This window comes from Scomber japonicus, chromosome 13 (genome assembly GCF_027409825.1).
Source record: "Scomber japonicus isolate fScoJap1 chromosome 13, fScoJap1.pri, whole genome shotgun sequence".
In the NCBI taxonomy this organism is placed as follows: domain Eukaryota; kingdom Metazoa; phylum Chordata; class Actinopteri; order Scombriformes; family Scombridae; genus Scomber; species Scomber japonicus.
Window position 1 is genome coordinate 17,164,096 of NC_070590.1, and position 14,679 is coordinate 17,178,774.

The following is a 14,679-nucleotide window of genomic DNA, read 5'->3' on the forward strand; positions in this document are numbered from 1 at the left end:
CTGCACAGAGTGAACAGGTGGTTGATTTGCTCGGTCTGACATGTCTTCAGCCAGCCAGCATATTGCAGTGTGAGCGCACAGACCTTTCATTATTATCAAATTTGGCAACACAGATCAAAGGAAGGAAAAATAAACCAAAGAGGAGAGCAGCTTTCCTGTCTTTGATGATGAAAGCACACATCCACAGATGCGCTGTAGCCTAAATATAGCATTTAATCATGCTATTTCTGATTGTGGCATCCATTCAGATTATACATTGCAGGATGAGAACATATATTTCATCAGTGTCTTGATTAGAGCCCTTCTTACACAGCATGTTTCTATATAAAGGAGACATGCATATACAGTATTTATTCTGTACAGCTTTTCGATAAGTCCTGCTTTTATTAGATTTTCCAAGACATGACTAATGTAGCAATCACAAAAGTGGCTGGCTTTCAACTATACAATAGACTGGAGAAATAACAGCTATACAATTTACTCAAAATGGTCTTATAATGGATGTAATGGAAAATACTTCAAAGACAGTACCACTCTAGACATATTCAAGACATATGAAAATAATCTGCTGAATAATACTATGGTGTTTCTAACAAAAAAATCGATTAACTAGTTAGAAACTCTTTGAACTCAAATCTCCCCCTTCTCCCTCAATAAAAATCCAAAAACTATGCATTAATATGCATATTTTCCATTGTAGAAGGACAAGTTTCCACATCACACTTGTGTATAAGTTGCATACTGGACAAACTGTGATGTCACAAATCCTGCTCGTAAATGCTTCACTCATAGACACTGAGGACAATTTATTAAAACTGGGTGGAAATAATCAAAGAGTTCTAAAAACCACTGCACTGCAAACTAATTTAAAGTCATTTGTGGCGGTGCTATGCAGTTCACTACCGAGGAGAGTGAGGGGACAGCGTCATATCCGATAAGGTGTGTCTTTGACAAAATGTATGGGATGTAGGTTTGCTAGCAGCTGTTTTTGCTACCATTCAAGAAACTACTGTTTTAGGAATCCCCAGACATATGTAGGCGGTGATCTCTGGCAATCTGGTATCTAGCTGGAACTAACTTATAGGCACACATGTTAAACTCTGATTTAAAGTGAGCAAACTTTGCTCCTATAGCAGATGACGATGAACACAGCCTTCTAGTTTCAAACTCCACACATACATCGTTCAGCACTATGAAGCTCAAACATTCAACTGAAGCAAAAAGAAAAGAAACATATTTTTGATTGGAGGAGGACTTTAAGTATGAAGTATGTCAGAAAATAATGTAATAATTAAAATTAATCTTAACTCATATAACTATAAAACTTTTCTTAATTTTTCTTAATGAATGCTATTACAGAAAAAAGTCTTCAGTAAGACTACAGTCATTATAATGCAACTATTTTGTCATCATTAGTGCATAATAAATGGCCTGAAATTGTAAAAGTGGGAGTCTGGAAAGGGAATTTGTTTGAGATGGATGATGGAAGCTGTCTCTATTTCATCCTAATTGCTTTTCACACCAAGAGCTGTGTGTGTAGACAGACAAAAGTGCAGTGGTCCTTAAATGTTTTACTGCAATACATGAGCATGCATCTGTACTCTTGTAGGCAGACTCACAGAGCTTTGTTTTGTACTGCCCACATGTGGTCTAATAGTAGTCACTCGTCTAATTCGAGCAGTCTGATGAGCAGCTCACTGATGAAGACTCCAGCAGCGAGGATGATGAACATGAGCAGCACAGCGAGACCACGTCGTACCACCAGCTGCCTCACTGACAGAACCGTGCCATCTGATGGCTGCTGACCTGCACGGAGCTCTTCCGGCTTCCCATCTACTGGACTTAAAGTACTGGATCTACTGGTTTTTACTTGCGTCTCACCAAAGTCCAGGGCTGTGAGGGAGAGAGTTTAAACACATGGTTAACCATAATCATGCATTTCTTCCCAGAAAGATGATCATATGTAGTAGTAGATAAAATAACAATAGCTTGTGTTTACCATTATTTTCTATCCCAAAGATCTTGTTCCTTTCTGTAACGTGGACTCCTGCTCTTACATGTGCCTGGTCAGAAATATTGAAAACAACTGTATCACATTTTTCAAGTATTTGAAAGAAAGTGAAAAACAGACAGCAACATTAAAATCACATGTTGTTTGCATTGTTGAATCTACCTGCAATAGTGGTTACTCACCTCTTCAGTGGCTTTCTTCCAGCTCAGTTTACAAAGGAAAACCATAAAGAATGTGGACTGTATCAAAACACAAATTAAAAAGCCGGCCCATAGCCCTGCAACACAGGTGGAAAAAGGAGTTGATTAGTTTGAGTGGAAATACGATTAGACTTTGCGGCCTGTCCTCCCAAGAAAAACAAAAGTAAAGATAGAAAATTCAGTTGCTAAAAACAACCTATAGTTATGTTTCAGTGATAGACACCATCTAACCTCGCCAGGATGGTCCAACTGCAGCAAATCAGGCCCCCCTCATGCAGGTATTAGAGCCCCCCGTTGCTATTACTGCCCCCTGCTTGTCAGAGTATTGTATTATGTTTTTCAAGGTATTGCATTTTCTTTCTGAAGTCAATTTTCTTGGTCATTGTAAACGGCAAGCTAATGTTAGCTAACTCGCTAACCTGTATGAGAAATTATGGTTGTAAGCTAATAGGCTAATAGTTGGATCTGTAAATACTTTTCAACAACAAAGCATTTACTCTGAATACAAATATGAATACATTATCAGCATTAATGTAATATTTGATGACATAAGACTAACATTACTTACATGTGTACAGTAGTCATTTGGGGTTTTGTGCGTCACTTTGGTTTCCCTCACAAGCTTAAAGCACGGCCAAGAAAGCAGTGGCAGTGCAGTACTGCCTTTGCCTTACCAAAGTTGGAACAAACGTTTAACTTATGCCTTGTAGATCTAATATGAATGAAGATTCAGCAACTGATTTTGGTGGATCACTAAGGTGAAAGCTTACGTAGTTAATGAAACAGAACCCTGCTACTCATGCTAAAATCCCCATAGGCTCATAGAACTGGGCCCTCAGGTAGGGAGGTCTGGCAGTTGGACCCCTCTCAGCCTAATGGACAAATTGTGCCCTGGCGAGGTAACGCAGTTAAGGTGATGTCAATACTAGGTCACAAATTTCCTTATTAGGAGGAGGCAGTTTGGGTTGATGGTTAGATAGATAGATGGCTGTTTGCTTCGCTTTTCTATTGTGAGTGTTGAGGTGCTTTTGCACCTAAACCTAACCAGAATTTAACCATAGTGATGCCACATCATAAAACATTATTTTTCAAGAGTGATTTGTAACAGTATAGCGATTACTGTCAATAGAGGCGGCACATTAGAAAATGCTCCTATGGGTTGTTCTGGAGCGCACAGACATTCGACTCATATGGCCATTTAAGTATGAGGATGTGTTGGACTGTGTAACGTGTACTTTATCTGTCCTCACCTACGATACCCATTTTTGCAGGGAACATCAAAGACAATCCGATGGGGAACCCAATGAAGTAGTAACCCACCAGATTAGACACAGCACCAATCATTTGCTTCCCTGCTCCTCTGACAATACCTCCTGTCACACCCTGTGGAGGTAAAACAAAGAAATCTAAAATCTGTCCTGGTTTATTTTCCCAGCACTGGAATTAAGTGACTTAATATGGCACATGTTCCCACCGCTAAGGCCTCAGCAACATGGATGAAACCATACATCTTCATGACATCAGACACCCTCTGAATAATGTCTCTAAAAGCAAAATGCAAATACAGTTATGAAAATGTGTTTGCGACAAAGACAGGTGAGTGCAAACATTTCTGAGGTAGGTGATGTTGTGTCTGATGTAGTGACAGAGCAGTTTCATTTTTGGCCAATCATAAATTGATGCAGCTCTAAAGTATAACTAAAGCAAGGAGATGAGTTTACTATCCTGTCAAGGATCAATGTTCTCAGGTTAATATATGATGAATTACACATTGACATTATACTAGCTGTCTCTGCAAGGGTCTGCCTGTTAGATCATCTGTCTGAGGCAAGACACAAACAAATGAGTGTTACAAAAGTGTCAAAATCTGTACTTACTTGTCTGTGGTGAAAATGTAACCAATCACATCCTTAGAAACACCAAGACAAATACCAATGAAACATGAGACGATAACTGGATTGGACATAAGAAACACAGCATGTTATTAAAATGTAGACAATATATGAAAGCACATTTTTGATGAGTGTATTCTTCAAACTAACAAGTGACACAAGAGAAGACTAAACAGGAAGCTTGGTTAAATTAACAAACATGACACATAACTTTGGTTTATAGACCAGAGGAAAACAGATCCAAAGAGGTCTCTGTAACAAAGCTTGACACAGCAACTTTAGCCTCCTGTGTTGGTGCATTGTGGTGGAAATTTGTCAGGCTATATATTTTAATCATACATGCACAGATGAGGGAGACCTTGCTGGATAGTTTGGCTTGCTCTGTGTTCCCAGCACCAAGAGCATTTCCAACCCGAACACTGGCAGCTACAGAAAAACCCATTGGAAACTATGGGACACAATGAAGTAAAGGAAAACAATCACTTCAGAGCCAAATATAGTAAAACACCAAGATAATGAGTGCCATAGGTCAAGATCATTCAGGTAGATAGTGTTCAGAGATATTTGGTAAATAGAATTATAAGAAAGCCCTTTTGCGTTCATGTCATAATGCTGAAGTGAAAGCATATACTTTATGTAATATTTCCTGTAAATTTCTGAATCTACACACTTCCATAGTCTTGGTCTTATATCATTGAAGATTGCCAACTCTACAGCGCTAATACAAGATGTCATTGTTTTAACCTTTGAGATACTGTAATGCTCAGTGGTAGTCAAACAGTTCAAACTGTTATTGGAGTAAGAAAATAAACAGATGAAAACAAGTGTTTTGATTCATCAATCAAAGTTGCAATATTTAATAATTATATTACTCTATTAATCCAAAACATATGTGGAAAAATATTAAAATAAATTACTGTGAGAGTGAAGTCTTAATCACAAGAAAAAAACAATGTACTATAAGGGAGTTACCATGTAAGCGATAGCAGCCAGCTCATAAACTATAGACTGAGCACCCAGCTCAACTTCACTGATCAAACCTGCCAGGAACCCTGCGATCTCATACAGCCACCACTCCAGACAATGCATCAGCATGCTGGGGATGGCCAGGTGGAGGAAGGGACCCCACTCCTGCAAACAGTCTCCTGACCAACCTGAGACATTATAGAAGGTATGATGAATTCAACGACATGTATAATGACGACAGCACGCAGCCATGTGAATACTGCACTGAAGAACAATGAGATGTCTTTCACTATAATGTATCCAGTGCAGAAAAGAGCTAAAACTGTCAACCATAAGTGTAACATTAACATTTGATGACAGATTAAATTAGTGTCTACAGCCATGCTAGCAGCTAGCAGGCTGTACATAAGCACAGTAAAAGTGACAGCATGAATAATGTAAGAGGCTTGTGAGAAACATAAACGCTGACTGATATCAAGGTAAGAGTGAATCCAGAGGATAGAAAATGTTTTATTACGGTCAAGGTCAAATTATGGTTGGTAACACTTTATTTTATGGTTCCATAATTCACAATCATTTTCTAGTTGGTTTCCTGACACAGCTGTGTAATTTGGCACTAATTGGAAAAGAGACAGTGTTCAATTTGTACACTTCCAATTGATTAATTCCAATTAATTGATAAGCTAGTGTATCCTAGAGTCTTTTTACCAGTACACAGAAGGTCAGCTGAACACAATTTGTCTACAGGTGAGCATATAATTCAACGTATATGGATTATGATTGCAACAACTAATGATCATTCTCATTATCAATTTATCTGTTGATTTTTTTTTAAATTAATTGATTAGTTTTTTGGTCTTCAAAATGTCAGGAAATGGTGAAAAATGTTGATTAATGTACCCAAGATGCAACCTCAAATGTTTAGTTTTATCTGAACCAACAGTCCACAACCCAAAGATATTCAGGTTACTGTCATAGAGGACTAAGGAAACAAGAACATTATTCACATTTGAGAAACTGGAACTAGATAATATGAGCATATTTCTCAAGTTGACTCAAAAGTTATAAATAGACTCTTAGGAAAGGTGGCGGTTAATTGACTAATCACTGCAGCTCTAATATGGAATATAACATGTAAAATACTAAATTAAAGATGAATCAATGTGTATGTGAGTTTAGACAGCATGTCAAGGAAATTTATCTGGGAAAAAAAGTTATTCCAACAGTAATGAAATCCCCTCAACTCACCATCCCATGTAGCTTTGTGCAGCCCCCTGTAGCTGATGTACATAAACAAAAACACAGCCAAGCAGTACTGTGAGATGCTGTTGGCAGCTGCAGATCCACTTTGATGGAGTCAAGAGGATTAAGCAACAATAAAAAAAAGGTAGAAATACGAAGCATAAAGTTATTGACTCTCTCATACAAAAACGTTTTATAAATGACTGAATAATTAATAATAATAATATGACTCAGTGAAGGAGAACACTGCTATGGGTGTACTCACGCGACCCCCAGATCCAGGACATTGAGAAAGATGTAGTTGATAATTGCATTTAAAACATTCCCTAGGGCTCCGGATATTACCTGAGGCCACATGATACCCTGTGAGCCAAAGCGAGCAGTTTTAGAAAACATGCCTTTTCAACACCTGCTGACTTCTCACAGTGTTCATTTCTAACCCCCGTCACCCCCCCCCCCCCCCCCAACACACACACATACATACAAGGATCTTGTTACACTCAAATACAGTCATGATAACGTCTCACACCAGTGATTAAACAGTCAGTAAATGCACCTGATTCTGAAGATACCGTCCCTGCAGCTGGTACATGAAGGCGGCCTGCACAATCCAATTATGAATAGAGGATAAATCACATTGATAATCCAACACAAGAACCATTCAATTCAGCATATATAGATGCGGTGACAGGAAGGAAGCTGAACTCACAGGCAGAGCAGGCATAAAGATCTTCACATACAGCTGGGAGAGTCTTTATGGCAGATTAAAAAAACAGTACATTGTTATTAAGAGCAAAAAATTCACACTGGATCACTTGATGAGTGAGTTATATGTGTGTATATGTAGCATTTTATTTCAGTCTGTCCTGTTGTATGAATAGATGAAGGTGATAAATGTGTACATCTGGTACTGAGGTGGAAAATGTTCACCTGGCGACCTCAGCGCTCTGCCTGACAGCCAGCAGAATGGGCTGAGTGTTAATAAGAAGGGCCCAGCAGGGGAAACAGGCTAGGAGAAGAATCAAAACCCCCCTTTGTAAAATCACTCCTACACGCTTCAGGTTACCACTGCCGTAGGTCTGCAAGAAAGGGGTCAGAAATAAAAGAAATTGTGCAAGACAAAGGTCATGAGTAACGCAGGAAAACTTGATCTGAAAACATAGATGTACCTGAGATATGAGAGTATCACAAGCTGATGCCAGACCACAGCCAATGGAAATACCTGTGACATTTATGACCTTTATTGAAATAAAAACATTGTCAATCAATTATTATCAAACAAAAGGAAAACTGATTTAAACCTCAGATAGGTAATCGAATAACTGAGAGCAGACTGTCAGTAAAAATGCTGTCAGATCTCTTACCGCTATCGCTAACGCCACCCCTGCAAGCTCGGTTTTACCCAGGTGACCGCAGAACACCATGCTGACGAAGCCGATCAGGAAGCTCATCAACTGTGAAATGAACTGAAAAACAAAATCATGTTCCCTCGTTTTCATGACCACGAAAACAGAAATGAAGTGTAACCGAAACATGAATGAAATATTAAACTAAATGCTACATACATAGTGCCTGATCAAGTTTATTAAGAAAAAAAAGGTCTTGAGGTAAGAAAAAGTTTGTATTTCATCGGCAGCTGACGTCTTTGGTTTTGCTGCAGCTCCTTTGTACTTTGTATTCTTTGTAAAAATAGTTCTAGTCATTGCTTGTGTAGATGTTTATGACAACCTTTGGCATCAAACCAAAGGTTTGCACAAAGGCAAACTAAATGCCCTCACCTATCAAGTTTTAAGTTTGTTCGGTGATTAGAAGTCGCTGGAAAGTGGATACATGCTGGTTTCTCAGAACCACTGAACTATTTTTCTCCTCACACAGTAATAATTTTCTCTTCTGGGGGCACTTAAAAATGCACATTATTTCTGATTTATTGTTTTAAAAAATGTCATTGCCATGATTTATGCCCACTCACATTTTGAGATGTGAGAGACATTTGAAAGGTTTTCAGGGCTATTTTGAAATTTTTTTTTCTCATCTGTTCAAAAAAGTGAAAGTACTGTAATGGTACTGAAAGTACTGTATTTGGCTACAGCATGTGAGATTAATATTTAAAATTTGGTGAACATTTTCCGGTATTCATTGAATAAGACCAAACTTTGCTAGGACTGATGCCACCATATCACACTGCATTTGTCTGATATTTGAACTAGTGAGAACTCTAAAGCGTGCACTGAGACAGTGAAATCTGCATTAGTTGAATACAACCTATCATGGCCACACTTTTTGTTGTTGTTGTGACTAACCTGTTAATTACTGTTATAGCTAAAATTACAGGTATACAACAATCCTCATGTTATAAATCATATAGGAATTTAAGCCTTTTGAAATCCCTTTTCATTTTTTGATGGAAAGCATCTCAGATATATCCATTTTAATGTGTTATTAGGCTGCTTCTGTGCAAACAGCTATGAAAAATAGCTGGTTTTAGGCAAATACATTCATAACAGCCCCCACAAGATTTGTCCTATTTCTAAAATGATTCATAATATGAGTCAATCATTAACCTTTACTAAAATGTTAAATCTGGTGGGGTAAAATTAAATTGTCAACTGATGCATCTAATTACAATCTTACCACAGGTCCCGCCAGTTTTAAAAACTGAACTGTTTCATTCTTGTAGTCCACTGGTATCCAGAGCTTGATGCTTTTCAGGAAGCCGCTGCAGCATGAGTCAACTCCGTGAGTAGCAGCAGAAGGTGCTTGTTCTGTTTTGAACTGTCCATTTACTCCTCTACATGAATTTTTTGTAGGTAAATCTTCCATACTGAAAGCAGATTTGGCAGAAAACAGAACTCAATCCCAAACTGAATGATGTATGTACAGTACAGTTCCCCTCAGACACAGACAAGAAGGCTGGGAGTAATCAATAACCAATTACCTGGGTAATAATCAATGACCAAGACAATCTCCGCCCACCTTGCTCTACATCTGTGAGAGTTGGCATATACAGTTTGTAGGAGCATTGCTCCAAGTCAGAGCTCTCCACCCCCGACCCACCAACAAGCTGTGCACTCCCCTAGGAAACTGTAAACGGTGCCAAAACGAAGCTGGTTGTTTTTCTCTCAGTTACTCTGCAGTGTAACAGATGAACTGAACTGTAGCACCACAGTTCAAGGCAATGAAAAGCTTTTTGGACTAAGTGTGAATACACATATAATTAAACACACTGTACTGTATGAGTAACAGGGATTTCAACCTGCCTTTAAAAGAGCATTGATGGGAAGTGAAAATAATTTAGAGTATTACATAGAAAAAGCTACTTTTTGGGCTTTTTTGAATTTGTGAAAGGAGACTTCAGAAACTGCACTGGTAAATGACACATCGTCTTTCCTACTCGTTATGTTTAAAATGGAAACAGATAACTGCCTATCTGTGGATTTTTTGCCCCTTTTTCTGCATATAGCTGTTTTGATTTGGTCATATCTGCAAACTCTCAATGTTCCTGTAAGATTCAATATTGTGGGTTGTCTGTGGGTTAACCTTTTTTCACGTTTCATGTAGTCATCTGATCCATTGTTAAAATAAATGTTATTGAATGAGCATTTTAAGTAAAGAAATAACACAGGGAATTAACAGCAATTTATGGCATTTCATAGAGGTGATAACAAGACAGCAAATGTGAATTATTGACATTTGTTTATTTACATATTCATTCATTAGTCTCCTGCACCCTTAATGTGTGAAGATCATTATCACAACAATGCACAAGTGGCCTTCAATAGATGCCTGTCTTTGATAGCATATCATTGAGTTGAAGCAATTTGATTATTTTTTATTGAATTTCTTTAGTTTAGTATTTTTTAATTTGCCTTACATGGCAATGTGACTGAGAAACAATTGTTTCAGTATATTCCTGGTTATAGACTTTTATTTTAATGACCACAGATGAAGGAAATGTTTGATTCTCTTATCACAAATAATTGCATTTTGTATGCTAGAAAAAAAGACCTCATGAAAACGAACAAAATCCTCTTCTACTGTTGGCTATAAAAGCATTTCATGATGGCCGTGACAAAGAAAGAAGTGATGATATGTTTGACTCAGTGGTCACTCAGAGACACACATATATTTTCTATTTCCCCTTCACTGAGGTAAATCACAAAGTCTGTCACAGTAAAACAACACACAGGCTTGTATCCTGTCACTTCATGTTGTAGTATGTTACATTTATTGACACCTACCCCAGTGAGAGCCCTCACTGAAGAGTTCCTCTGTCTGGTTGTGGCTGTGAGAACCTCCCATTGGGTGGTGCTGTTTTGCTCTTGCTGAAATTCAAACGCTCCAAATTTCTGGCACATGAGGCTGCTTCACTGAACTTTGAATGGATTTCTAATCAATTAATCAGATGTTTTAAACGTTTGCTTCTCCTTCTGCTGATTCAAGTCATTAAACACAGTCGAGCGAACTTGCAACATACTGTCCGACATATTGTCAAACATTGAGCTGATTTTTTGCAATTTTATCTGTTTTCTTTGCCTCGGGGGCCAAAAAAGAGAGAATAACACAGAAGAACAGAAAGGAGGAAGGGAAAGTAGCGGAGGCCAATGGCAGAGGAAGGGGGTGACACCTTGTGTAGGCTCTCATTCATTTGTCTGGTTCAGTGATGCAGCAAGGCTCACCGGGTCCACCCACCCACCAAATTGTAATCCTCCGGCTCCCCCATCCCAACCACACGCGCAGAATCACACACACACGTAAATATGTTCCACCAACCAGCAGGGCCGGCGTCCGCCGTGACGTCACACTGCAGTTCTTCTCGGGCTCCACTGGATGACAGTGGCAAGTCACCGCTTACACATGATGAGCCGTCATTCTTAATGGCGACCGTTCACAGTGTGTGTACGTGAGTGCATTTGTATATGTGTTTGTGTGCATTTTGGGTGGGGTTTGCACCGGTTGGGTAGCAATGGGGTATTGAGGGGGTGGAGAGGGTTTTATTGGAGGGGGTAGGTGGGTTGATGGAGGTGTAGGAGGTGGGGGTGGGCAGTAAAATCGCAAATGAGAGGAAATTGTTTTGAGTCACAGCAGATTTGGTGGAGTGAGATAAGGGCTGATGACGGTGGTGGTGGTGTGATTAGGATTAGAGTGGGGGGGTAGGGTTTGGAGAGAGTAGAAAGTGTGTGTGTGTGTGTGGGGGGGGGGTTGAGTCTGTGCATGGAAGAAGGTTTTGGGAGGGGTGAGAGTATTTGCACACACTGTGTCACCGTATTTGTGTTAGGGTGTGCGTTTATCTGTGTGTGTAAATTTTCCTGACTGTGGAAGTGGGGAATTGAGGGAAAGATGAGGAGATAGGTGCTTTAGATAATGGCGGCCAGAGAGTGGAAGAGGGCAGGGGGTGACATGCAGAAAGATACAGTGCGATGGAACAAGAAAGAGTGGATGAGACAAAAGAAGTGAGCATTTGATAGAGAGGAGGGGAAAAAAGGCAGACTGAGTACAGAGGGGACACAGAATGGGGGTGTGCAGGCCATGGATGAGAGGCTGGATGAAGGGAGAGATGTTGAGAGAGTGCCAGAGTGATTTTTTGACGTGTTCCCTTCTCTTCTTTGTTGGTTACGTTGTGTGTAGGTTTGGCGTCGAGAGCTTTAGGGTTTTTTGAGGGACCAATGACGCAGAGGGGCCCGTCACGTCTGCTCTAGCTGATAATGATGATGCCTAAAATTATACCAATAATAATAAGTAGCTTCTCGTGGAACCCTAAAAACCACTGGCACGTGACGCGTACGTCACAGATTATCACGCATGACACACTGCACTGGACACACAGACATGGCTATCTCACGTTGGCAGTGTGTGTGAGGGTGGTCAGAGGGAGCAAGCGAGACACAAAGAGAGACAGTGGTGGAAACAAGGAGAAAAAGGGGAGCGGGGAAGAGAGCGGATTATGCTCACAGTCTGTCACCTGCACACACTTGACATTCACATACAGGACGAGCATACGAGATGTACGTCAAAAAACAAAATGAATGCGCTCGAAGCTGCCCCTATTTTATGTGAGCAATCTTGTGTAATTTTGCTTTTATCAGTACAGACAGAAATAAAAAATCAAAGGCAGCCACTCAGAGGAAGCTGAACCTTACTGAGAAGTATTGTTTTCAAATGTGGTAAAACCTGACTTAAATGATCACATATTTTTTGACCACATTTTCAGCTTAAATCTACACAATATCAAGCACCTCATTTGAATTTCAAACCTCGTCAAAGACACAAATAATTGAAGCGTGGACTCATCACACAGAATAATGACGATATAGATGAAAAGTCGTTCAGCCATGACTAAAGCAGAAGCAAATTTGCCGTCTGCTCTTTTGAGATGATGTATGAGCTTTTGAATTTCTTTGGTGAGTCATATAGAAATGACTTGAAATAGTCATGATGATGCTGCACTCACATTGTGTACTATAAATATCGTTTATATTCGTTTTTTTCTCTAGACGACAATGTTTTGAGAATTTTAACTTCACCGTTTTCGTGACGAAGGTTGACAGATGGAGACGGCAGACTAAAAGGTATCCTAAAGCATCAAAAACAAATCCAAAAATGTGCATGAACTGTCAAGTCTCTAAAGTAATTAGGTACAATTATGTTTTAATGAATTCTTTGTATGACCTGCTCATGGGAAAACATTATAATACCGCTGTTGATCTGACAGTGCTTTCCTAATGCAATGGACGAGCCTTCCCAAATGCCACCATCCCTGATTTGTCTTCCATGACTCATCCAGCCTCTAAAACAATGCGGCACTGTGGTGCTCAGTCCCACATGACACACTGTCCTTTCCATAGCACCCTTGATGAAGCTATGGGATTGTCCGCAGGGGTAAACACAAACAGACAGCACCAAAGGGTGTCTTGGGGACCGCTCACAGGGGGCTAAGACAGGTGCAGAAACAACCTGAAAAGATCAGAAGTACAGGTAGTCTTGTATGACTCAGTCAAAAACCTCCCATTAAGCTCACAGGGGTTATTATGTATGACTGTGTGTTTCTGTCGGGCATGTGAAGGGGTCGGTGGGCTGTATTGGACAAATTCACGCTTGGAAGTGATTCTGTGCTTTGTTGACTCATAGACTGAAGAGGCTCATTGTCTGTGGCAGCTGGTTGACCTTGGAGAGAAGGCAACCTGTTTCTCTCACTCCCCCCTTGTCTCAGGAAGTGAAGCGGGAGATGTACAATCCGTCATGAGAGTCACAGGAGGAGAGTGGCATCTGGCCTCACCTAAAGCACAACATGTCTAAAACACACTCTAGTAATGTCTCTCAAGTCTCTCTGCTCTTTAAATTGATCCTTACATGCCATGACAAGGAGCGGAAAATAACTATGCAGCGTCTTGTTTTAGATATTGTGTTTGTTGGTCTAAAAGCTTTGTGCACACACACCAGAGAGATGATTCATCCTAGTAGGTGCACTGCCTTTTGAAATTTGGGCTCTAATTTGCTTCCAATGAAAAAGTTGAAAGGGTGTATCCATTTCTGAAATAAATATATAGCCGATTTTAGCTATAAGTGTGCAGTGCCCAAGGAAACTCCATCTTAACTACACAATTTAAACTTTAAATTGATATTTTGTCACTTCAAATTAGTGTAACCAGTACTTCATTGTTTTTTTTAATGAGACTTTACTCCCAGTTTTCAGTGACTACAGATTCAGAACTTCTAAAAACATGGTTTAAAAAACCCCAGCTATATGTATATTTAAAAACAACTCTTTTACTAGAGCACTTTTATTAGAGTACGTGCCACAACTTTTCTGCTTTTCCAGCAAACAGCAATTTTTAGAGAGTTACACACACACACACACACACACACACACACACACACACACACACACACACACACACACACACACACACACACACACACACACACACACAGACACACAGTTCAAATCATTCAAAAGGGTGAATCAGTCTTCTTGCTTTTTTGGATATGTGCTTGTGTTTCTGTCTTCATGCTCCATGAGTTCATCTTCTATAATACTGACAGCCACTTCTGATTCATTTATGTCACATTTCATTCATTACATCAAATTTAAAAGCTAAGACAGGCAAAGATGCAATCTGATTATTTAGAGAAACGCTCAAATGCTCTAAGAAACCACCTGATAATCTCTTTGTTCATTTGAAGGTGCACTACAGATGATGTTTTTCTTTTGATTCGTCTCTTGATTTGATTCATCTTTTCAGGATTTACAAAGTTGCACTTAGGCCAAAGCAGGATGTAGTCCACTGTGGATGTTTGTCCATGTGTAGCACATTGTGTTTGAATAAGGTTTGGCCAAATATGTGGTCAGGTTCTCCAGCTAAAGGTCGCA

At 39.6% G+C, this 14,679-nt stretch overlaps 1 protein-coding gene across 1 annotated transcript; it reads right to left on the reverse strand.

Moving 5' to 3' along the window:
- Positions 1-1,660: 1,660 nt before the first annotated feature.
- Positions 1,661-9,131, reverse strand: LOC128370908 (multidrug and toxin extrusion protein 1-like). The gene is made up of 16 exons (XM_053331092.1): positions 8,943-9,131; positions 7,676-7,777; positions 7,481-7,549; positions 7,242-7,390; positions 7,021-7,063; positions 6,868-6,912; positions 6,577-6,674; positions 6,318-6,415; positions 5,076-5,257; positions 4,443-4,551; positions 4,089-4,164; positions 3,686-3,755; positions 3,462-3,594; positions 2,194-2,288; positions 1,987-2,063; positions 1,661-1,895 (listed from the first exon to the last, which is right to left on the reverse strand). Exons 1-16 carry the CDS (start codon positions 9,129-9,131, stop codon positions 1,661-1,663), a joined length of 1,770 nt encoding a protein of 589 aa, XP_053187067.1.
- Positions 9,132-14,679: the final 5,548 nt, after the last annotated feature.

Excerpts from the sequence above, each read along its gene's own strand:
- LOC128370908 (XM_053331092.1), bottom strand. The coding sequence starts at position 9,131 with ATGGAAGATTTACCTACAAAAAATTCATGTAGAGGAGTAAATGGACAG. Across the intron at positions 7,550-7,675 it reads GGGTGGCGTTAGCGATAGCG|GTCATAAATGTCACAGGTAT; the intron begins GTAAGAGATCTG and ends ATTTCAATAAAG. Across the intron at positions 6,913-7,020 it reads TCTTTATGCCTGCTCTGCCT|GCCGCCTTCATGTACCAGCT; the intron begins GTGAGTTCAGCT and ends TGGATTGTGCAG.